General features: G+C 47.4%; 1 protein-coding gene across 2 annotated transcripts; it reads right to left on the bottom strand.

Annotated features, from left to right (window-relative positions):
• Positions 1-3,076: 3,076 nt before the first annotated feature.
• Positions 3,077-23,871, bottom strand: LOC143832816 (tyrosine-protein kinase Fer-like). Of its 2 annotated transcripts, none has more exons than XM_077327817.1 (10): positions 23,741-23,871; positions 19,728-19,940; positions 17,334-17,462; positions 13,680-13,733; positions 12,568-12,686; positions 11,662-11,756; positions 7,697-7,820; positions 6,541-6,698; positions 3,729-3,851; positions 3,077-3,279 (listed from the first exon to the last, which is right to left on the bottom strand). In XM_077327817.1, exons 1-10 carry the CDS (start codon positions 23,816-23,818, stop codon positions 3,137-3,139), a joined length of 1,236 nt encoding a protein of 411 aa, XP_077183932.1. In that variant the 5' UTR covers positions 23,819-23,871; the 3' UTR covers positions 3,077-3,136. The 2 variants fall into 2 exon arrangements, with proteins under 2 accessions (XP_077183932.1, XP_077184018.1); XM_077327903.1 differs by having other exon boundaries at positions 23,730-23,864.
• Positions 23,872-24,084: the final 213 nt, after the last annotated feature.

The following is a 24,084-nucleotide window of genomic DNA, read 5'->3' on the forward strand; positions in this document are numbered from 1 at the left end:
ACTAGATGTCCGTTAGTCACATCAGTCTGTCTGCATCTCAGTCCAGAAACTAATCCCCCACGTGCCCCAGGGGCATGCCTGAGCAACACCCCCAACAGAACAAATAAACACCCCGAGTTTGAGTCCCTCCTAGGGCTGTCAACCTTCAGGCGGCCCCTGGAGATCTCCCACTAGTTCAGCTGCTCTCCAGATGACCAAGATCAGTTCCACCAGAGGAAATGGGAGCTTCAGAAGTGCACTCATCTAAGGTCCCTTCCCTCCCTTCCACAGACCCTGCCCTCCCCACGTGGCAGACCCTTGCTACAGGCCTAAAGCTGTTGCTTTTCCATGCAGGGTTATAAAAGCCCAGAATACACTTGTTCCTTATGTTTATGATACCTTAGAAAAGTGGATGCATCCAACAGTTGGTTAACAACACATATCAGCAGCCATAGTGTATGGAATTGCAGGCTGCATGCCACAAAACGTCTTAGCTTTCATGCGCGTGCATAGATGTGCATGCACACTACGAAGGAAAGCCATTCCCTGGTGAGATGTAATTGATAGACTTAAGGGAGCCAGCTGAACTCTGAAGGACAACTTTAGCAACACCCAAGTGATGGGTTTAAGATTTGCAGGGCCTGCAGCACCAGAGCCAGTTTAAGGATTTGTGGGGCACTGTTTTTGTTTATAGGGTCCACAAGCCACATAGGTACGAAGACCCCCTAACAATCACAGTGTGATAACCCCCTAACCGTACAGGACCTTGGGCCCCCTGGAACTGTGGGGCCCATAGCTACAGGTGCTTCTAGGGCAAACTGCTTCTGTAACCCCCTTCTAAAAACATTTCAACAAATCTCCCCACAAATGCAAGATGGATGGATGGATGGATGGATGGATGGATGGATGGATGGATGGATGGATGGGCGGGCGGGCAGGCAGACAGACAGAGAGAGAAAGACACAGACAGACAGATAAGTATTTGCCGGGAACAGAGATTTTAGAACTGGGCCTATCCTGAGAAAATATAGATAAGTGGTGCACAAGGCTTATCTGGCCAAACGCAGTGTGTATCCAGATGTCGTATTAAGATGGCATTATGAGCATGTAGTTCAGGAGCCTGAATCATTAACTTTGGTCACCTTCGGTATATAAATGCAGACGAATGGCCCAAGGCCCAAGGTCACCCAGCTAGCATGCTAAGGAGGAACAGGGATTCAACCCAACTCAACAGATTAGAGGTCGCTGCTCTTAACAACTACACCAGGAGTAGTCAACCTGCGGTCCTCCAGATGTCCATGGACTACAATTCCCGTGAGCCCCTGCCAGCAACCGCTGGCAGGGGCTCATGGGAATTGTAGTCCATGGACATCTGGAGGACCGCAGGTTGACTACCCCTGCACTACACCACACTGGCTCCCTTTGCACCACGTATCAGCTGCCCAGTGGGAAAGAAAGGGTTGGGAAGCAACATGGAGCCCACTGTGGTTAACCATGAGCCAGCGCTTGGGTGCTGATGCGATACAGCAAAGTGGGGGGCGAGGGGCAGTCAGAGCCTCAGGGGCAGAACGTGCAGAGCCCGTGTCCCACCCACTCCCACGCTGCTGGCTGCTACTTCCCCCGCAGGGGTGACTTTCCTCATCGATCTGTGGAATGCTGTCCTTCTGCCTGAGAAAGGAAGGGGAAGGAGGCTGAAGCAAAGTCCACATCGGACCCTGGCACCAATTCAGGCTCTTGCACAATGTTAGCTTCATCGTGTCGGTTTTATGCAGCATTTGAATGCATCCCGACGGAGATTTTTTTTTTTTAAAGATGAAACCGCTGAGCTACTCTGGGAAAGAACAGCTCCGACAGGAAGAGGAATGCGGTACAGAGGGCAAACACGATGCTGCCGAAGTTTATTGGTGGTTCATCCCTTGGTTGGAATGCAAATCTGCCCAGTTGAAATAACAAATCAAGCACCGTTTCCCCAAGAACATCTCCGGCTCTGGATGGAAGGGACCCTTCTCAAGTGACAAAGTCTTGGGGTCAGCCCCGTGGATGTTCAGGGAGATGGGTGCTGCTCAGAACTGAATTCCCAGGCACCCAGATCCCGGACTCACATCCCTGCCTGGGGAGAGGAACACGCCATTCTTCGTCCCTGAAACCAGGGAGCCTTGGGGAGCCTTTCGTATAATGATGGCTGCGTATACTTTCCCCTTCTCCCCCCATAACAAGATCCCTATCCTGAACATTGCCTGAACACTGCCAAACAGCACATCTGACTTAAAGCCAGCTTGGTGTAGTGGCCAGGAGGGTGGACTTCTAATCTTGCTCCCCTTCCTCCTCTGTTCCATTTCCACAATACTCCTCTCTGTAGACATGGGTGTAATTTTATATTTGCACACACCCACGGATAGGTCTAATGAAGTGGGCTGTGTTTCACAAAAGCCAGCTATCACAATAAACCTTCAGCAAATAAATCAGTACGAAATCTCATTTCGTACCTTGAACCTTTCCCTAGAACAAAAGCAGAGGCGAGATGGTTTATGGAGTGGTGCTGGATGAAAAGTACTGGGATCACTGGGACGGATTTTGCTGTCTTTTTCTTTAAAAGGGGTGGGGATGGGGAGGAAGTAGAATCATAGAATCATAGAGTTGGAAGGGGCCATACAGGCCATCTAGTCCAACCCCCTGCTCAACGCAGGATCAGCCCTAAGCATCCTAAAGCATCTAAGAAAAGTGTGTATCCAACCTTTGCTTGAAGACTTCCAGTGAGGGGGAGATCACCACCTCCTTAGGCAGCCTATTCCACAGCTGAACTACTCTGACTGTGTCTAAAATACTTTAGACGCAGAGTGGTTCAGCAGTGGAATAGGCTATACTGTGTCTACAATTCCATGCAATATTCCAGGGTAGGCTAGGCAAGCCACTCCAGGTATGCATCGTGGTGCATGCTCTGACAGTTGCAACACTGCAAGGAATTCAGCGTCATTTGGATTGCAGAACGCAGTAAGAAGACCTGGGATACAGGTGGCAGGGACGGAAGGCCATCCTCTCCTGGGGAAAAAAACAACCCTGCTGGGATGCGCCAGAGAAAGTGAAGAGACAGTTCGCTTTAAGAGAGATTTATCAGGGAGTGGGCATATCCATTTGCAGCTGCATCTTGAGGCAAATATCATTCAGGATCCCAGTCAAACTGCAAGAGCTCCTTGTAGATGGCAGAGAACGTGGGGCGCCCGTGGGGGTCACGATCCCAGCACCGCAGCATCAGGTCGTAGATGTCCACAGGGCAGCCCTTAGGAGCCCTCATCCGAAAGCCTGCCCAGGGGAAAGGGAGGAACAGGTTAGACGGAACAAAAGACAGGCATGTCGAGGGCCCAGGGATGGGTTCCTGTAAGATACTTGAAGTCGCTGGTCAGCAAGGAGTGTATTTAGGGTTGCCAACTTCCAGGTGGAGCCTGGAGTTCTCCCAGAATTGCAGTGGATCTCCAGATGATAGAGATCTCTTCCCCTGGATGAACTGGCAGCTTCAGTGAGTGGTGTTAAATCTTCACCAAGCTTCCTTCCCTCTCCAAATTCCACCCTCCTCAGTCACTGCCCATAACTGTCCAGGAATTTACTAAAGTGGATTTGGCAATCCTTGACCCTCACCCCCACCCCCCACCCCATCAGCCACAGTGGTCAGCCGGCAAGACCTGATGCCTGAGGATAAATGCATTATCAATGACTTTCCACGCCCACTCTCACCCGTTTCTTCTTCTCTTTACCTCTTTCCACCTGGCTGATCACTTGCTGATTAGACATTCCAGGGTATGGAGTGCTCCCTAAACTGAAGATCTCCCACAAGAGAATGCCATAGCTCCAGACATCACTCTCCGTGGAATACCGGCCTGTGGAAGTGAACCAAACCAAGGATGGAGAGAGAGGGTTGTGGTGAATGCAGCAAAAGAATGAAGTAGCAAGTATTGCCTACAGGATAATGTCTTCACATTTAAAGATCAGTCGGCAGAATATATTTCCTATGGCTAGTGTGTCCTAAACAGTGCAACATTTAGCTCTAGCTTAAAAAGTGGATTAAAAAGGGATGCACTTCTCCCTCCAGTCTCCAGGAGGCAGCACACTTATAAATGACTCCCTAGGCCAGGGGTCCCCAACCTGAGCCCTGTGGGCTGCATGCGGCCCCCGACCTCTTTCTGTGCAGCCCTCCAACCTGCTTGTCTGCTGCTATCACCCTCAGAGCATTTCCCCTCAGACTCATACTGTTCTTCCTGCCTCAAGAGGCACCATCTACTGCTGTTCATCCTGTCCCTTTCTTGCAAAAAAGACAACATTAACCCGGTTTGTTTTGGTCTCCATGGTTCCTTCTGTCAGCCCCCTCTTGTTCTTACCCTCCATAATAGCATTTGGGCCATTCTAGGTGCTTTGCTAGCCAGCAAATCTTCACAAATATTAAGAGGAACAATGGATAAGGATATCTCATATTATTCAATATACTTAGGGCCATTTCGCACGGGGATCTTTGTTGCAAATTGTTTGCGGAATGAAAAATCGCCATTTAAAATAGTGGAATTCGTCGTTTTGCACACCTGGCTTTGTAGTGGAATCAGTTGCGTTTTTTAGCGTTTCCCACAGGCTTCCGGTCTCGGCAGAAATCGCTAGAAAGGAAGCGCTATTGCCAAGCTCGTCCCGCCCCTGGCCGTCAAGCAGCCAATGGGCAGCCGTTAGCATGCTCCCAAACAGCCGCTTTCCCTTTAAGGAAGGTTTTAAAAAAAAAAAAACAGACCCATAGCAACGAATCTGTGTAGATTCGTTGCTACGGAGAGACCCATCCAGCTGCCTATTGTGAGCTATCGTTTGATTGTATGATCGTTTGCACGCTGCCTCGAGTGATAAAAAAAATTCCCCCCCCCCCTTCTCACGGGCTCGATTTTCGGCTGAATTTATGTGTAAAAAATAAAGGGACTTTATTTCAGCAAACGGGCTTTTAAGTGGTTTGTGCTTAGTGACTAAAGGTGAAGGACTGAAGCCAGGGAAGCCTCTAAACAGAAAGAGGCTCGCCGGTGCGTTTATCCCCGCTCGCTCCGAGAAAAAAAAATGGCGATCGCTTCGCCGGAAGTTTGGAGGAGAGATCCAGGGGGAGGGACTTTGAAGAACCAGCTACAATGGTAACGCACAGGTCTTTAGCGCTAGTGTTGCAGATTGGTTGCAGGAGTGTATCGCTATCCGGAGGGTGAATCCAGTTTTCTGGATTCCCCTGAAAGCGCCACAACGAAGCGCTTATTGCTGATCGGTTTCAGGATTGTTGCAGATTGTTGACGACGTCGTGCGTTATGGCAAATTAGTAGCGTTTTCAATCGGCAACCATTGTGCTATTTTTAAGCCGTGGGAAATGCCCCTTGGAATTGCAACTCTACCATCTAGTAGGCCAGATTCATAATCTATTTTTTAAAAACTCAAAGCACTGAACCTATTGCAGATGGGATTTTAAAACAGATTCACTGACTCTCATAAGCTTGGAAAGGAAATAAGAATGTTTCCAAATCCATTCGAAGTAGCACCAGAAGATGCAAGTAACTTTCTTTCAAATGGATCTAACTGATTTGTAAGTCAGTGATCACCTCAGAGACATTTACAAAGAAAACAGTCTGCTAGATTTCTATTCTGGGCTACCTAATATATTTATCAACCTAAAGAAATTTGCTGCAGGCATGTTCACAGTCTTTGGCACCACATACATCAGTGAACAAATCTTTTCCAAGCTGAAAATTGTGAAATCGAAGTGTAGGTCAAGGCTTACAGATGAACATTTACATGACATTTTAAGAGTGTTTGTCACAAACCTTGATGTGGACATCAATGCCTTGGCTAACAGAAAACAGCCACAAAAATCACACTGACTAGGTAAGCATGGGTAGCTAAATAAAAGGATTCCACAATAAAATACTCTTCCAAAACTGATTGTGTTTAAGTTGACATTTCTTCATTTACCTTTGAATGTTTACTTTTTATCTAAATAAGTTAATAATTTTATTACATTTTGGTTTAAGACGTGACCCTCTTTAGGCACTGGGCATGCTAATATGGCCCCTATGTGCAAAAAAGTTGGGGACCCCTGCCCTAAGCTTTCCAAACCAAATTTCCATCATCACCCATGTCATGATCCAGGGATTCCCAACCAGGATTCCATAGACCCCTGGGGGGTCCATGGGAGATCCACAGGGGGTGGGGGTCTGTGGTCTTTCCCCTCCTGCTTTAATGGACTCAGCCACAAGCTAGGGAACCAGCCATTTCATTGAGTTATCTTATGGTTTCTGAACCTGCAAGGGAGCGGATTCTGTACCTCTCACCTCCTTTCTCTACCCTTCTTGAGCCTGTCTGTTAACGCAGGTGGTGATGTCACTTCTAGTGGCATGTCACTTCCTGGGGATGTGGCGGGGAGGTGTGGCCACCTGACATCACTTCCCGGGGTCCTTGAAGCCTGAAAAATTATTTCAGGGGCTCCTCTATGGTCAAAAGGTTGGAAAAGGCTGCCGTGATCACCCTTTCTTGACAAGACACAATAGCCTAAGAATTCCTGACCATATTTCAAAGCGTCGGGCGCCGTCCATTTGATTGGGATGTACTTTAGGCCTTGCTTGGACGAGTAGACGCCGCTTTCCTCCTGCCGGGACATACCAAAGTCGCTGATCTTAAGGACACTGCCTTCCCCCACTAGACAATTCCGAGCTGCCAGATCCCTGTCAAAAGGTTAGATAGCGGGTCTGGGTATGAAGGAACTGGAGTCCAAGGAGTCTATGCAGAAAAGGGGCCCAACACCAGGCAAAAGAAACCTGTTAATGTTATAACAATAGGCGTGTTTACTGGAGAGAAGGTTCCATTGGATTCAATGGGCTTTGCTTCTGTGCACAGCACTGGGCTATAATTGTGCTACCTGTGGTGCATTTCTAAGCAAAGTTATGCCTTTCTGAGGGCCAAATGAGGCCTAATAGCATGCACAGGTCACGCCTTGGGACGCTGGCACAGTGGTTTAAAAACACTGCAAGGGCCTGATCCTGGGTCGAGCTTGTGGAATAGCAGGCCGAAGCAGGCCTATTCTCCTTCCTCCTCATGTCTTTTCAAGTGCCAAAACTGGGGGGGGGGGGGGGGGGGAGCAGGCACAAGCCTTGCAGAGCTTGAAAAGAGCACCTCAGCCTGCCAAGCTGTGGGCCCAGTCAGGATCAGGCCCTCATCGCATTTTCAAACCACTTTAAAATGGCTGTGGCGTCCACATTACATTTTGTCTGGCCCTAAATCCATTGTAGTAAACGGGTTTAAGTAATTCTGTTTGGGATTACACTGCGAGTTAATTAAATGCAATTAGATCTATGTTAATTTGCATACTAGGGTGGAAAGCAAGGATTTATTTATTTTTTATAAAGACCTTTCTTGAATTTGTCTGAAGAAAAACATTCAGTTCTTTAGATCCGGGGTAATCAACCTGTGGTCCTCCAGATGTCCATGGACTACAATTCCCATGAGCCCCTGCCAGCAAACGCTGGCAGGGGCTCATGGGAATTGTAGTCCATGGACATCTGGAGGACCACAGGTTGGCTACCCCTGCTTTAGATGATGCCTGCAGGCACCATGCCAAGGTTCACTGTACAGTGCCCACTTATTTTGAATGCCTATTATCCGCATGCATGAGAAACACAGCTAGTGAGTTGGGTGTTTTTTCCACATCTTGGTAGCTCCGTACCTGTGGATGCAGCGGTTGCTCTCCAGGTAGGCCATGCCTGCTGCAGCCTGGATCGCAAAGCGGATGAGATCTCGCACCCAGAGCCGGCTCCCTTCCGACTGCAGAAAGGACAAGAAATCCCCACCTGTAGAAGTCGATGAGAAAGAAAAACAACAGCCCAGAAATGGTAATATTGGGAGGGTGGAGTTCTGAAGGTATTAGCAGGGTCTGACGGCTAATAAAGTGAGTAACTCAATTTAGGGTTCTGGTACAAGGAGATGGACAAGTTAGACCTCATTATTCCACCCAATTTACAACAGCCCTGGGGAGCTGCTATTTATTTATTTAATTAATTTTTTAATATTTATATACTGCTCTCTCTTTTGGGTCAGAGCGGTTTACATTGTAACTCTCATAGAACCATAGAGTTGGAAGGGGCCATACAGGCGGGGTCTGACCAATGAAGTATACAGTGGGAGAATGACATCTTGTGATTTTTATGTGATGCCCCTTGTTGATACAGCTCAGGTTTGCAATTGCCTTCATTACCACCATATCACACTGTCTGCTCATATTTAACCCAAGATCACGTTCACACCCACTGCTACACAGAAAAGTATCTCCCATCCAGTATGCAGGCTTCTCATTTTTTGACCCAGATATCGAACTCTGCACTTATTCTTATTGAATTGCATCTTGTTCTCATTTGCCCAAACCAGCTGATCTCATGCCCGTAACTTCTTGCTACTTAATGGATGTTTTTACTTGTCCTGTCTCTCCTGTATGACCTTCATGGCGGGGACCGGAATAGAATTGCCAACTCAGGACAGGATTGTGTTTGGCACAACCAACTGCAAGCTTAAAGTAAAGTTCCTAGGAAAACCTGGCACTCCCCCTTGAACAGGCTACATGATTTGCAAAACAACAGCTCTCAGCAGCACCTGGACCAGAACTATGTCTACAAACACAGTTTGTAATTCAGCAAAAACTAAACAATCCCGGCTCTCTGCATAGGAGAGGAAAATTCCCAGCAAAATATCCACTGCAAGCAACTGGCCCAGGAAGCACAAATAATATATGCAATAAACGTGGGAAAGCAAGCAATCCCTGGTACAGCCAGCCTTCAAAGTAATTTGTTACTCCAGAGGAGGGGGGGGGGAATTACTGCGCAAAAGCAGTCAAGGGGGAAATGGGCATGGAACTGAGATTTATGGGTTGTCTAGTTCAGGGCTTTCCAGGGTCAGTGATCGATCTGCTTGGTGCAGCACGGCTGGGCTTGCAGGCCTGCTGGTCTCTTTTAAATGGGACAGCGGATAAACACAGTAGATAACATCTTAAAGTAGGTTGTTCATTTAATTTGAGGAAGAGTGCATGCACTTAAAAGCTCATGCCTTGAATAAATCTTTGCTGGTCTTAAAAGTGCTATTGGATGCCATTTTCGTTGTACTACTTCAGACCAACATGGCTACCCACTTGAATCTATCCTAAAATAGATAATATCCTAAGTAGATAACATCCTAAAGAGTGAGGTGTGCTGTATTCAGGAGAAGTGAATGTTGATGCTTGGGCTGATCCTGCATTGAGCAGGGGGTTGGACTAGATGGCCTATATGGCCCCTTCCAACTCTTATGATTCTGTGATTCTATGATGGCTTTTGGAGGTGCCCCACAGCAAACCCAAAGGAGTAAATCTCACCTGTGGCACAGCAGGCCCTTAATAGCCTGGCTTGACCTTCTGTATAACTTAAAAAGATAACCCTCCATCGCTCAGACAGAAGCATATGTGTTACTTTGGGGAGGACGCCAACCGCCAGGTGGGGTCTGGAGATCTTGAATTACAACTGCTCTCCAGTTCTGTTGTATATGCAGACTTTAAAGACTATACAAAGAGATTCAAACAAGAGCCTGGGATCCTGAGCCCTTACTTGGGATTTGCCAGCCCCAGGCTCTTAGCCAATAACAGAAGAGATTTATAGGCCAGCCAAGAGCCAGGGTCCAATCATGGGCCTCCACTAAGGACCAATCACGTGTATATAAGTTCCACTGTTTGCTTGTCTGTTGTTTGGTATTTCTGGTTCCAATAAAGCTGTTAGTTGCTGGAGCTAAGTGTCCGTGGAGAAGAGCCTAATGTTGGAAGCGACTGAGGGCAAAAGAAGAAGGGGACGACAGAGAATGAGGTGGCTGGATGGAGTCACTGAAGCAGTCGGTGCGAGCTTAAATGGACTCCGGGGAATGGTAGAGGACAGGAAGGCCTGGAGGATCATTGTCCATGGGGTCGCGATGGGCCGGACACAACTTCCCACCTGACAACAACAACAACAACAACAACGTGTCCATGCCTTACTGAGCCCGTGGATTTAATAAGTTCACCGGGCGAAAATAGCCAGTTTGGAAGGTGGATTCTGTGACTTTATACCGCACTGAAGTTCTTCCTTTCTTCTTTTCCCCAAACCCTGCAAACCTCAGACTCCATCCACAAAATCTCCAGATATTCCCCAACCTGGAGCTGGCAACAAGGATGCCCATCCCCAGGCGGGAACTGGGGATCCGCTGGTTTTACAGCTGGAAGCTCAGGGTGTCATCAGGAAGGTGACTAAGCCCACCCCTTACGTCAGCAGCCTAATGATCAAAAAAATAAAAACCAGAATGGTTTTAATTGGCCTCAATCCACAAAATCTTAATAAAGCAGTAAAGAGGCAGCATCTCCCTGTCCCCTCTGCTGAGGGTATCAGGAAGAGTTTGGCAAGGGGGAAGTTGTTTGCCATCTTTGTTGAAAAAGGATGGCTAGTGGCAGGTACAACTCCATAAAGAATCAGCAGAAGTGTGTAGTTGTTTGAGAAGGAAATTGCTAGACGATACTGGCGATGTGTAATATTTCCGCTTACACAACCAGAAGTGATGTCAGAACAGGACATGACATAGCCCCCAGCGCTGCCTCCCCAAGACTACAATTGATTACGCAGAGAGAGTTCTTGCAGAATAGGAATTTGAATATAGGTTTCCTGAAAATGCTCTTAGACTAGAGTTATCAGGACCCGACATTCCAAAACCAGAGCTGCATGAGACACGCCTGGTGTTGTTACACAGAATAGCACTAGTAATGCTGGTCACAGAATCACAGAATCATAGAGTTGGAAGGGGCCATACAGGCCATCTAGTCCAACCCCCTGCTCAACGCAGGGTCCTTCCACACCCCGCTAGGAATTGCTCCACATGGCATCTGTTACTGGTCAAAACCGTGTGGGTTTGAATGCCCACACAAAAATGTAAAGTAACCATGCTAAATGGAGTCCGGCTTCTAACAATAAATCAAAGGAACACCCTCGAGGACTGCAACATCCAAGAACAAGAAGACATAAAAAATAGGGGTGTGTCGTTAACTCCAGAGAGTACCACCCCAACCCACTATATGAGAAAAATACATAATAAATAAACAATTCCATGTTGCTCAATATACCAATGCCAACAGTATAATAACAAACGTATTCACAGGAATAAAGCAGGAATAAATTGACAGTATAAATTTATAATGTACCAAAAGGGTGGGAGGTTATTTTACGGGATGAATGATACATTAATGCTTTTTAACTCCTTTCCCATGCTTAAAAAAAATGCATTATACATGTATCCTCAGATTATGGCCTCCCATTGTGTGCTTCTGTTACCTCAAACAGACTTGCACGGACTCTTGCCCTGGGAAGGCCTTCCCTTACAAGCGCCCAGGGTTACGGGGTCTGTACCAACCATCACTGCCCTTCCTACTGATGTCCCGCTGTGGACCTGACTTTAGCATGCCAAGTCCTCTGGTTGGGGCAGAGAATCCTCCTCCCCCAGGTTCCATTGCCTGCCACTGGCAACTGAGTCCTAGAGCTACCTTCCATCACTTCTGGGTTTCTCCTGAGCATAATGCCAGCAACACTGCAGTCCCCCGTCCCCCCCGCATGCCTCCCCAGTCCTCCTGCTGGTTGCCAGACACCTGCCCCTTACCAGACACCAGTTCCATGACGATGAGGATGGGCTGTTTCCGTGCACAGATGCCGATGATGCGGACGATATTGGGGTGGCGGTACTGCCTCAGGATCCTAGCAGAAAAGGAACAGGATGTTGAGTGTCTTGGCAGGCTAAGGTTTATCACTCCAGAGGTCTGTGCCGGCCACCTTCACTTGCTTAAATGAGGCTACCCATTTAATCTATAGCCCAATTAGAATCTGCATAAACCAGGGTGAATAATCAGGTGATGGGAAAGACCTCTGAGACCCTGGGGAGCAGCAATCAGCCTGAGTGGACAATACTGACCTTGATGAACCTATGGTATGATTCAGTGTAAGGAAGAAGAAGAAGAAGAAGAAGAAGAAGAAGGAGGAGGAGGAGGAGGAGGAGGAGGAGGAGGAGGAGGAGGAGGAGGAGGGGGAGAAGAGTTGGTTCTTATATGCTGTTAGTCAAAGCAGCTTCCAATCGCCTTCCCTTTCCTCTCCCCACAACAGACACCCAGTGAGGTAGAAGAAAAGTTGGTTCTTATATGCCGCTTTTCTCTACCCGAAGGAGTCACAAAGTAGCTTACAATCCCCTTCCTTTTCCTCTTCCCACAACAGACACCCTGTGGGGTGGGTGAGGCTGAGAGGGCCCTGATATCACTGCTCAGTCAGAACAGCTTTATCAGTGCTGTGGTGAGCCCAAGGTCACCCAGCTGGCTGCATGTGGGGGAGGAATGGGGAATCAAACCCGGTTCACCAGATTAGAAGCCACAAGCAAATACCAAAAAAGTCTGTGTGACCTCAGCTACCTAATTAAATATTTTGGACATATAGTATGCATGTGTATGGGGGGTGGGGAGATTTTGCAAACATAGACATAGAATCATAGAGTTGGAAGGCAGCCCATCTATTTCCTGACCTGGCCTCCATGAGAAACTTCTCCTTAGTTTCCGGAGCAAGCTGTTCTCTGCAGGTCTTCACAGCCACGGGGGTGTTGTCATAGGAGAGGCGGCCGCTGTATACCTCTCCGAAATTCCCCTGGGGTACGGATAAAAGAACCAATCAGGGAAAAAACAGAATGACCGCAGTGAGCCTGCCCTTCCATTAATTCAGAATAAATCTTTTGGAAGGAACAAATCACCCTCATAACTATCATCATATTATTATTATTAATGATAATTATAATGATAATTATAAATAGTTTATATTATATGAGATCTGCTTGGGAGCCACTGCATTATTTCTGTGCTTGCTTCAAGGTCCTTTCTGCCTTTTACAGCTTAGGACTTATTTAGGCTTGCCAACCTCCAGGTGGTGGCTGGAGATCTTGGATTACAGCCGATGTTCCCTCTCACCCCCCCCCCAAGAAGAGAAGTCCACATCCTGAGCAGAATAACTGCTGTAATCTTAAACTGGGCAATGGGCAGTGCAACACCCTGTCTCCAGATTGCTGTTGAGTGGGATTAATGAGCAGAACCTCACAAGCACGGTTTTAGGGGAAAACTGGTTACAGCTGACCTCCAGGCCACAGAGATCACTTCCCTTGGAGAAAATGGCTGCTTAGAAGGGTGAACTCTATAGCAGGGGTAGTCAAGCTGTGGTCCTCCAGATGTTCATGGACTACAATTCCCATGAGCCCCTGCCTGCAAATGCCAGATGTTCATGGACTACAATTCCCATGAGCCCCTGCCAGCAAATGCTGGCAGGGGCTCATGGGAATTGTAGTCCATGAACATCTGGAGGACCACAGCTTGACTACCCCTGCTATAGAGCATTGTGCCTTCTGGCATTCCGCCCCCTCTCTAAATCCTACCCTCTTCAGGCTCCACCCCCAAAATCTCCAGGTATCTCCCCACCTGGAGCTGGTACCCCTAGACCTATTACTTGAAGGACCCGTAACGGCTTCTGAGGCATATCTGTTCCTCTTCTCAGACGTTTCATTGTGGTCTCTCCCTAGCCCTGCTCAGATGTTGCCGTGAATGAGTGTCCAAGGAAACCGGGGTGGAGCGTTCAGAGCCATTTGCCACTTACACTGCCTAGTAGCTCACCCAGAATCACATCCTCGTGGCTGAGGTCCCATTTGGCCTGCCAAAATGAAAAGAAAACAATCCATGAGAGGAAGAGCGGCTTCTTTGTTTTGTACCCCACTTTTTACTACCTGAAGGAATCTCAAAGTGGCTTACAATTTCCTTTCCTTCCTCTTCCCCCAACAGGCACCTTGTAAGGTCGGTGTTGAATCCGTGGGTCAAGGAACATAGAGGTGCTGGGATTTTTCAGCTCTTTATTATGGGTTCAGCTCATGGTACAAACTGTGCTGAGAAACCCCTGAACAAACCCCACAATATATACAGAAGAGAACAATAGGAACATCACATGGTTACAGGTAAATGGCTGCTCGTTAGTTTAAACCTAGGTCAGGAGTGGGCAAAATGTGGCCCTCCAGATGTCCATGGACTACAATTCCCCAGGGGCTCATGGGAATTGTAGTTCATGGACATCTGGAGGGCCACAGTTCACCCACCCCTGACCTAGGGGATCTCTAGTGGAGCCTGCCGTATGCCTTCCAATCCAGGCCATGGTGACACCTTTGAATCGACTGGCTCCCGTGGGGGGGGGGGGGTAGCCAGGCACGAGCCAGTAAGCCAGTAAGCGGCTCAGGATTTCGATCCTGCCTTGGACCTTAAGCTCAGTCCTCAGCAGATCTGCATACATAACAGCAGGCGAGGCTGAGAAAGCTCAGAGAGAACTGTAACTGGCCCAAGGTTACCCAGCTGGCTTCATGAGGAGGAGGAGAAGCAGGGAATCAAACCCAGTTCTCCAGATATGAGTCTGCCGCCCTTAACCACCACACCACGCTGGCCTTTTTATTTTAAGAAAAGAGGAGCCTTGATGGATCAGGCCAAACTGCACATCAACTCCAGTGTTGAACATTGCTAATTCGAGGCTGGGAAATTCCTGGAGATTTGGGGATGAGACCTGGAAAGTGGATTCACCCTCCGAAAAGCGCTACAGTTTTGCAAACAATCTGCAACAGTAGCGAAAAAGACCTGTGCGTTCCCATTGTTGCAGTTCCAACAAAGTCCCTTTCCCTGGCTCTCTCCTCCGAACTTCCGGTGAAGCGATCGCCATTTTTTCCCCATTGGCTGTACGTTTGATTGACGGCCAGGGGCGGGACAAAGCACAGAAAAAATCGCTTCCTGTCTAGCGATTTTTGCGAGACTGGAAACCTGTGGGAAACGAATGAAACGCTACTGAATTCCACTAAAAAAGCAGGTATGCGTAACGCCGAGACTGCACTTTTAAAAATAGCATCTCCGCTTTGCGGGACCAATTGGCAACATTGGTCCTTGTGCGGAAAGGCCCCCAGAGTTCACCAGGCAACCCCATTAACCTCTATGTACAAGGGTCTGCATCCAAACTGGGACTCTATGTACTTGGCAGCCAAGATCTGAGCAAGAAACTCACAGTATATGGCGTCAAGGACCCAGGGAAAACACTCTGTTTACTTAGAGACTTCAGGTGATGCGAAGAACACAGATTCAGTTTGTTTATTTGTTTGTTTGTTTGATTTATATCCCGCCACTCCCCAAGGGTTCATGGTGGTTTACAATTCATTAAAACCCCAATAAAATCCCATAACAATAAAATAATCGCGCATAAAACCCAGCAATCAGTAAGAGAATCCAACGGAAAACATTGTCCCAATTTAGTCCACCTAATACTATCTCAAGAGGGGAGGGAAAAAGAAGAAGAGGAGGAAGGGAGAGGGCGCTGAAGGAATACCACTTCTATGGGGGGGGGCACCGATCTACCTGGCCGCCCCGCCTCACCCGTAGACCTGGCGGAAGAGCTCTGTTTTGCAGGCCCTGCGGAAAGCCAAAAGGTCCCGCAGGGCCCGCAACTCCTCCAGGAGCTCATTCCACCAGGTCAGGGCCAGGACCGAAAAGGCCCTGGCCCTGGTAGAGGCCAGGCGTGCTTCCTTGGGGCTGAGGTTTCAGAGGGGTTCATCTCAGAGTGCAAAGATGAGGTGAAAATCAGCCACTTCTTACTGGTTTATAGATCATGGAATACTACGAAATCTCACAAGTTAGCTTTTAGGTCCAATATTCAAAGGACATAAGGGAGCCTGCAGGAAACCAATGAATGCAGACAGTTTGTCTGGAGAGTATGCAGATGCTCAATGGGAGCCCATTTTCCTAATACATATTTACAGTCTGTTCTTTTGCCAAGTTCAGGAAAGAATGCTTTATCCCTGAGTGAGAGGCTGAAATGAAGCTTCTTGCTGGCTGACATTTTTGCACCGTGAAAGAGCACTTTGCTCTTTAACTAGTGGGAAAGCTAATTTTAGAAAGTTTAATAGAATATTTTAGAAGAGTGGTCTTGTTTCACACACACACACACACACACACAGACACACACACACAAACCAATATCTAATTTAATAGGTATGTGGTTTGGGGAAAGGCATTGTGGTAGAACTTCTTGCAGAAGGTCTTGAGTTCAAACTTTTTCATCTTCACTAAAAGGAGTACAGGTACCAGATACTGGAGAAGTTGGCTGCTTTGAAGAAGAGGAAGAGCTGGTTCTTATATGCCACTTTCCTCTACCCGAAGGAGTCTCAAAGTGGCTAACATTCGCCTTCCCTTTCCTCTCCCCACAACAGGCACCCTGTGAGGTGGGTGAGGCTGAGAGAGCCTTGATATCACTGCTTGTTCAGAACAGCTTTATCAGTGCCGTAACGAGCCCAAAGTCACCCAGCTGGTTGCATGAGGGGGAGTGCAGAATCAAACCCAGCATGCCAGATTAGAAGTCCGCACTCCTAACCACTACACCAAACTGGCTCTTGGAGAGTGGATTCAGTTCTCCTGATGGAAAAGGAAGCTTTGGAGCATAGAGTCTATGAGATTGCATTCCTGCTCAGCCCTCTTCCCTGCCCTCAAATCTCCAGGAATTCCCCAAAATGGGGTTGGCAACCCTGTCTCAGGCTAAGAAAATTATGCAGGAAGAAAGGCTGATGCCTGTTTTCCATGCATGATGTGGTCCTGGTCTTAATTTTGCACTGCACACATCTCCTGAGATCTAACATCACCTGTTATCTGACAACTTGTGTCCTCTAAAATTTGTGCAGAGGTGACTGTGTTACTTGAACCAACCTGTCCACTTAACCTCCCTCACAGGGGTGATAAAAATCCAAACGGTGAGAACCTATTTAGGCTCCTTGGGCAAGGCTGAATAAAAACTCAATATATTTGATCTTTATGACCTGTAATCTGACTAGGATTGCCAGCATTTGGCAAATCCTGGTAGACTGGTAGGGGTGGGACTTCCTGTAATCTTCCAATATCACTTCACGCTATATGGCCACAGGATGTGGTAGCGTTCACCCAAAACTCTATGGTAAAATGGCCGTCTTCTGATGCCATGACATCACTTCTGGCAATTTCTGGTTTTACCATAGAATTCTGGATGATTTTTAGTGTCCCATAATGTAGTGACATAATTTCTGGCTACGTTACCAGAAGTGACATTACAGCATTGGAGAATTGCAGCTTTGCCCCCAGTGAGTACTGGCAGGAGATGGAGGAATATCAGTGGCATTCCCCTGGGAAAGTGACTCAACCTAACACAGAGATATTTGACGCCTTGAATTCTGTTCCTTTGAATTTCGAGACTCTTCTGACTTACCCGTACAACAGGAGTGTGCAAGACAGCAGGAGACCTTGCTGTGAGCCCCTGGTATGTTTTTAAGTGGTGGTGAATCAGCTGAGGGATGCTGGAGAAACTGGGGCCGGTTGGCTCAAAATAGTATCTGCCCTGCAGAGAAGAATGCCCATAATTAGAAGTGGAGAGTGGAGAGGCCAGCAGGAGACAGTGCTTATTGAAGATCTGGGCCCAATCTAGAGTGGAACCATCTGGCAGTGTTATTAAAAAGAAATGGCAAATGAACCAACAAAAAAGAAGAGAAACAAGCAAAGGAGAATGAGAGAACAGGTGTAGAGCTTCTCACCACCCAAAGGAGTCCCAAAGTGGCCAACAAGTTCTTTTTCCTTCTTCTTCCCACAGCAGACACCCTGTGAGGTAGGTGAGGCTGAGAGAGCTCTGAAAGAACTGTGACTGGCCCAAGGTCACCCAGTTGCCTCCATGTGTTCTCCAGATTTGAGTCCACCACTCTTAACCACTACAGACAGCTTTGGAGAAATCAACAGTCTCCTGATGGATGGGTATAAACTGGCAGTGGTGCCAGGCAGGTATCTGGGAGATGTTTATGTTATGAAGAGGAACACAAAGAGCTGCAGAAGGGAGGAACAACATAAAGCTGCATCCCATAAGAAATTATCTCAGGGCTGCCAAGAAGAGGGAGGGGAGGATAAAGAAATGAAATTTTGAAGGCCCAAGTTTTACCCTGAAGCCATCTCAAGAATCCTGGCAAATGAGGTGATTTGGTTTCATATACACGTTGTCAGGCCTGGCCTGGTAGGCAACCAGCAAGAGGCTGGTGGTGGATGTCAGCTGATAGTAGTGACATCACACCTCTCTAGGAATTGGCTGAAACTGTATGGTGAAACAAAAGAGTTTTGGGTGATGAAGAAGCAGAGTTGGTTCAAAGCGGAGGCTCAAAGCGGCTTACAGTCGCCTTCCCTTCCCTCTCCCCACAGCAGACACCCTGTGAGGTGGGTGAGGCTGAGAGAGCCCTGATATCGCTGCTTGGTCAGAACAGTTTTATCAGTGCCGTGGCGAGCCCAAGGTCACCCAAATGGCTGCAGGTGGGGGAGTGCAGATTCGAACCTGGCATGACAGATTAGAAGTCCGCATTCCTAATTACTACACCAAACAGGCTCTCCTTCCAGGTTTCTTCTTTTATTTTATTTCTCTCTCTCTCCTGCTGATGCTTTCAGAAGGGGGCTTGTGACCCCTCAATACTAGTACAGCCATTAATTAAAAGGCACATTCCAGCCTGGGGAAGATCTCAAAGGCACACTGAGAGCTGCCCTTTTAGACCCTGAGAAAGGTATGGCCAAATCAACATCTTTTTGCTAGAAGAACAAAGGGACTCCCTTGAGTTTATGGATCCACAATAAGCAGGTGTGATAGGGACTTTAGACATGGAGTTAAATCGTATTGTTTTGGATAATTCACGAAACCAGGACTCACTTTCAGAAAGTGGGTTGGATTCAGACTACGTACATTTTTAAATGACAGAATGAAAATATTCTGCCTCCTCCCCTCCCACTGCAGCCCACTGATCCCCACACAATATTGCTTCTGGGGAATAGGGAATCTTGGGGAATGACATGAGATGAGTCTTCAGCAGGAAGGGGGCACCAGTAGAAATTGCTAGTTTTGTTGGATCCAGCCCAATTATTCTCATTCTAATTTGCCTCAAATTTGCTGGTTGCGTTGCTAGTGCACTTTATTTTATTCTTTAATTATTTATTCTGTTTTTAGACTGCCCTGAACTAGGGTTCCCAGCACTGCCTAGTCCCTAGGGAGATGCTGGGAGATTTTGGAAGCAATGACCACAGAAGGTGGAGTTTGCGGAGGACATGATGGCAATTCTGGGTAACACTCTAGGAATTTCCTCTAATTTCTATGGTAAAGACCACTGAGACTAGGGGAAATTCCTAGAGCATCACTATGAGGCCATTTTGTTTCTTCCACTCCTCAAGAGTTGGAGAGTGGGCTTGGGACAGGGATCTCCTAACCACTCTTGGATAATTGAGAAGTGAAACTTGAATGGAATTGTTTGAAGGATGCTATTAGCTTGTTTTTAACAGGCTTACAAGCCAACCAACTGATCTGTTTGTAAATCCAAATAGAGATTTGTTTTCATTTACCGGGTTTTGAACCCCTTGGGGTAAATGATACCCTCTTATAAAAAATAGCAAGTGAAAAAAGTTAGAGGGACTGAGGAAATAGGCTTGGCTTAGTTATTCCAGTCAGCCTGTTGAGAAGAAGTATATCTCACACAAAAAGCCTTCTCCTCAGCCGAGATGGCTTGGGCCTTATTCTGGTTACTACCAAACCCTGCAAGCCGTCTAGGAACTTCAGGTCCCAAGCAGCACTTCAGGCTCTTCTTACCTTGAGACTCTGGATGATAAAATGTTTGCATTGTCCTCCACTCATCACCGACAGGACGTGTCCTCCTGGCTGGCCATGACTGTCCCTCACCAAGAATTCCCCTTCACTAGACAGCAAGGCCTGTGTCTCTTGCCGGGTAAGGGGGCCATGGAACCAGTCCTGCTGAGAAAGGGGCCTTTGAGCCACAGGAATCAAGGGCACGGGCGGAGGGAGCTGGAAACAGAGACAAGATTCACCGTTAAGCTTTCCCCCAAACATTTGAGGGGGAAGAACTTTATAGGCCAGGGGTAGTCAAACTGCGGCCCTCCAGATGTCCATGGACTACAATTCCCAGGAGCTCCTGCCAGCATTCACTGGCAGAGGCTCCTGGGAATTGTAGTCCATGGACATCTGGAGGGCCGCAGTTTGACTACCCCTGTTATAGGCCATAAATGTAAGCGTAGTAGGGCTGCTGATCTCCAAGTGGTGGATGGAGATCTCTTGAGATTACAACTGATCACCAGATGACGGAAATCAATTCACCAGGAGAAAACTGAAACTTTGGAAAGTAGACTGAAGTCCCTCCCCTCTTCAAGCCATGTCCTCGTTAGGCTCCACCCCCCAAATCTCCAGGTATTTCTCAGCCCTGTCCAGGGTAAGCAACCTAAGACAGGAAATAGAATTTTGGGCTTCGGCAAGACTGGCTTCAAGTTCCATATTATGGGAGGAGCAAATGGACAGTGAGGCCGAGGAGTTTGTAGACGAGGTTGCTTCCCGGTTTTCCAAACCTTACGGATCTGACTTGAAAGTTCCCTGGCCTATTCCGCACACGTTAGATAACACACATTAGCAGTGGATTGTCCTGTTCCACACTGGAAAATCCAGCTGCAAAAGCACATTGAAAGTACATTTTCCCATGTGTGCGGAATGGGCCCCTGTCTCTATTTTGTTCCCCCTGATGTGCGTCTTTGCTTTTCTGCCATTTTCTGTTTCCGCAAGTCAGTTGTTTCCCTGTTAAAACAGATGAGTTTTCAGGGGAGGGGATGTGCTATTTTAGTATGTGAAAGTCATATAAATAGTGCAAGGATGACTCAAAGGCACTGGCAACGGTTGGGCGAAATGGTAACACGTGAAATGTATGTATTAATTACATTTTTATACCGCCCTTCCCTTGTGAGCAGCACACAAACCCAAAAATAAACAGAACAGTGCATTTATATCTCCTTATCTATACAGCAGATTTCCTGGCATTCCTGTGCTCTTGATTGGATTGCCAACCTCCAGGTGAAGCCTGCAGATTTCCTAGACTGGCTGCTTTGGAGGGGGGACTCAAGCATTATGGCCTGCGGAGGTCCTTTCTCCAAGCCCCACTCTTCTAGGCTCTGTCCCAAATTTCCAGGAATTTTCCAAGCAGGTCCAGGCCCCACCTGTAGGTTGGCAACTCTAGCTCATGTGTGTGTGTGTGTTGAGCAATTATTGAACTCTTGTTTTCCCACCAAAAATCATCACCGCCAAGGTAGTTTATCTGGGGGAGGAGAGTGTCCACAAAGGAGAGAACAGCACAGGTGGCAATTTTCAGCCAGCAAACAGCAGGCTGAGGGCAAAGAGTGACCCAGCCATTCCCTGCCCTTTCCCTGTAGTTGCCATTCTCAGGTGTGGTGATAGAAGGAGGCTGTTTTTCACTCAGGTCTCCACCAGTTATGTAGGAAACAGGGAGGTGGTCTGATGTGAAGAACAGAAGGAACATGCAAATGGGGGGTGCTAACCTCTCCCTTGCCCTAGAGCAGGGGTAGTCAACCTGTGGTCCTCCAGATGTTCAACCTGTGGTCCTCCAGATGTTCTGGAGGGCCGCAGTTTGACTACCCCTGCTCTAAGGCTAACAAATCCAAGTTGGGAAATTCTTGGAGACTGGGGGACTTTAGTGGGATACTTTGCAACAAAAGAAGAAGAGTTGGTTTTTATACCTCACTTTTCCCTGCCCAAAGGAGTCTCAAAGCGTTTTACAATTGCCTTCCCTTTCTCTCCCCACAGCGGGCCACCCTGTGAGGTAGGTGAGGCCGAGAGAGCTCTGACAGGAATGCTCTGTGAGAACAGTTCTAACAGGGCTGTGACTGGCCCAAGGTCACCCAGGTGGCTGCACGTGGAGGAACAGGGAATCGAACACCGCTCACCAGATTAGAAGTCACTCCTCTGCTATATCATGCTGGCTAGAGCAGGGGTAGCCAAACTGTAACTCTCCAGATGACCGTGGACTACAATTCACATAAGCCCCTGCAGAACCCGCTGCTCTTTGCTACACCATGCTGTAGTTCGTGGTCATCTGGAGAGCTACAGATTGGCCACTCCTGACGTAGAGTCTACTCTCCAAAGTGGCCATTTTCACCAGTGGACCTGACCTCTGAAGTCTGGGGATCATTTATGATTCCAGAAGTCCAGGCCCCACCAGGGGAATGGCACCCTAGAGTCATCCCTCTTTCGAGGGCTAGTGAACCAGATGGGGCCCTTTTGCTACTCTCAGTGGCAATTTGCAGGAGCATCTGCCCACCAGCCAGTTCTGCAGTCCGGTGGGCCAGCATTCCTGAAGAAGTTTCCAGAAGCTTGAGGGCTGAAAGGAAAGGTCCTATAGGCTGAATAACCACTGCCTGGGCCATAATTAGCCATCTCTGGGCTAACAAATACCTCTGTTGTACTGGCGCCTCCTGGTGGCAGCTCTTAGAGGGTCCATGTGCTCAATAGCCCTGCAAATTATAAACTTAATAATAATGGTTTCAAACAGATTCGGTTGCAACTAATGCATCCTAATAATTGTGGACATTGATTTTGGGATATGTTTTTTGTTTAAGAGCCCAACTTTGGCTGAAAGTAGAGATCTGAAGCCCTGGGGAAAAACTGGGGGGAAATTTCTTTCCCCCGCCCCCCATTTTTCCAGTGGAAAAATTGTAAATTTGGGGGAGAAATTTAAAAATTTCCTATGAAATATTTTCTCTTTTCCAATGAGTTTAATGCTTTCAGAGACAGGGTTGTACTTACCTGTAACTGGTGTTCATCAAGTGTTCTTCTGTGCAGGCACACATGAGACCATGTTTGCTGCAGAGATCTCTTTTAAAGCTCTCTAAAAGATTTGGAGTGCTCAGATCCCTCTCCTCCTCATGCTTGTTCCTTCCCACCCGGCCAGCTTGTGACCAGCGAAGAAAGAACTAAGTGCTCAGGTCAGTTGGGCAGGAAGGAGCCGACCCATAAGGGGGGGGGGAGAGTTGGGGAACTCAGAATTTTCTAGAGAGCTTTAAAAGAGATCTCCCTGGCTGGCTTGCACAAGCATAGTCCCATGACACCAGAAGCCATGAAGATGAATATACAGTTCTGTACCTAGAAGGGTACCTAATCTTCATGAAGGGAGCTTCTCAATAGCTGCATTCCTTCTGTTCTCCTTTTGTCCTGAGGTGTTTGACCTAGGGTTTACCTGTTTATTTATTGTACTACCTTGCATGAGGGACAAAAAAGTTCAGGAGGAAGATGCATCAAAGCGTCATAGGAAAACTCAATGTTTCGTTGATAACCTCGCTCTCTCTGCTGACCATACAGCAAAAATCAAGGCGCATGTGCTAAGACAGCATAGGAGGCACCAGCTTGCTGTTTCCTTTCAAGTGTTGCATATACTTTTCATGGATGCTTGAGGCTGATCCTACACTGAGCAGGGTATTGGACTAGATGACCTGTTTGGCCCCTCCAAACTCTACGATTCTATGATTTATAACTAAGGCATTGATAACTTTTAGATTCCATAAGTGTGTCAAACATTGCAGTTTTATATGTTGTAAACCATGCATTTTATGTCGTTAAAGCAGCAAAAATAGTTTAGGTGCGATGGGATAGTAAATATTGCACAGCTCTCCATTTCCCCACACATTTCTGAGTTTTGACCACATCATGACTCCAAAATGTCCGGCAATTTGACATCTTTAGTTGGGAGCCATCATGGAGAAATGGGCTGAAAAGAAAGCAAACATTGCCTCTGAATCATACTTGCACTATACCCGGATTGGCCTGAGGGGACGCATCCTGTCAGGGTTTTCACTCCAGGCATGTTTCCAATGGTTGTGCAGGCACTCCATCTGCAATTTTTTAAAAATCTGCTTGAGATGAATGCTCAGTTGGGACTGTCTGGATGGTGGACAATGAAATATTATGACCTCAGAGATATTTGACATCACTCAGTCACATGATACAACTTTTCATTTAAAGAAACATGACGGCAACAAGGAATTCTTTCCCGTTTAACTCTTCTCCTCTACGAAGCACTTCGCTATGAAATCCTTGTCACTAGAACCAGTGGAAGGCATCCAGGGGGAAATTCCAGTTTATTTATTTGATGCATTAT

The sequence above is a fragment of the Paroedura picta genome, chromosome 1 (genome assembly GCF_049243985.1).
Source record: "Paroedura picta isolate Pp20150507F chromosome 1, Ppicta_v3.0, whole genome shotgun sequence".
NCBI classification, from domain to species: Eukaryota; Metazoa; Chordata; class Lepidosauria; order Squamata; family Gekkonidae; genus Paroedura; species Paroedura picta.

Excerpts from the sequence above, each read along its gene's own strand:
- LOC143832816 (XM_077327817.1), bottom strand. The coding sequence starts at position 23,818 with ATGGAGTGCCTGCACAACCATTGGAAACATGCCTGGAGTGAAAACCCT. Across the intron at positions 13,734-17,333 it reads TGCACACTCCTGTTGTACGG|GCCAAATGGGACCTCAGCCA; the intron begins GTAAGTCAGAAG and ends TCATTTTGGCAG. Across the intron at positions 3,280-3,728 it reads GATCAGCCAGGTGGAAAGAG|GCTTTCGGATGAGGGCTCCT; the intron begins GTAAAGAGAAGA and ends TCCCCTGGGCAG.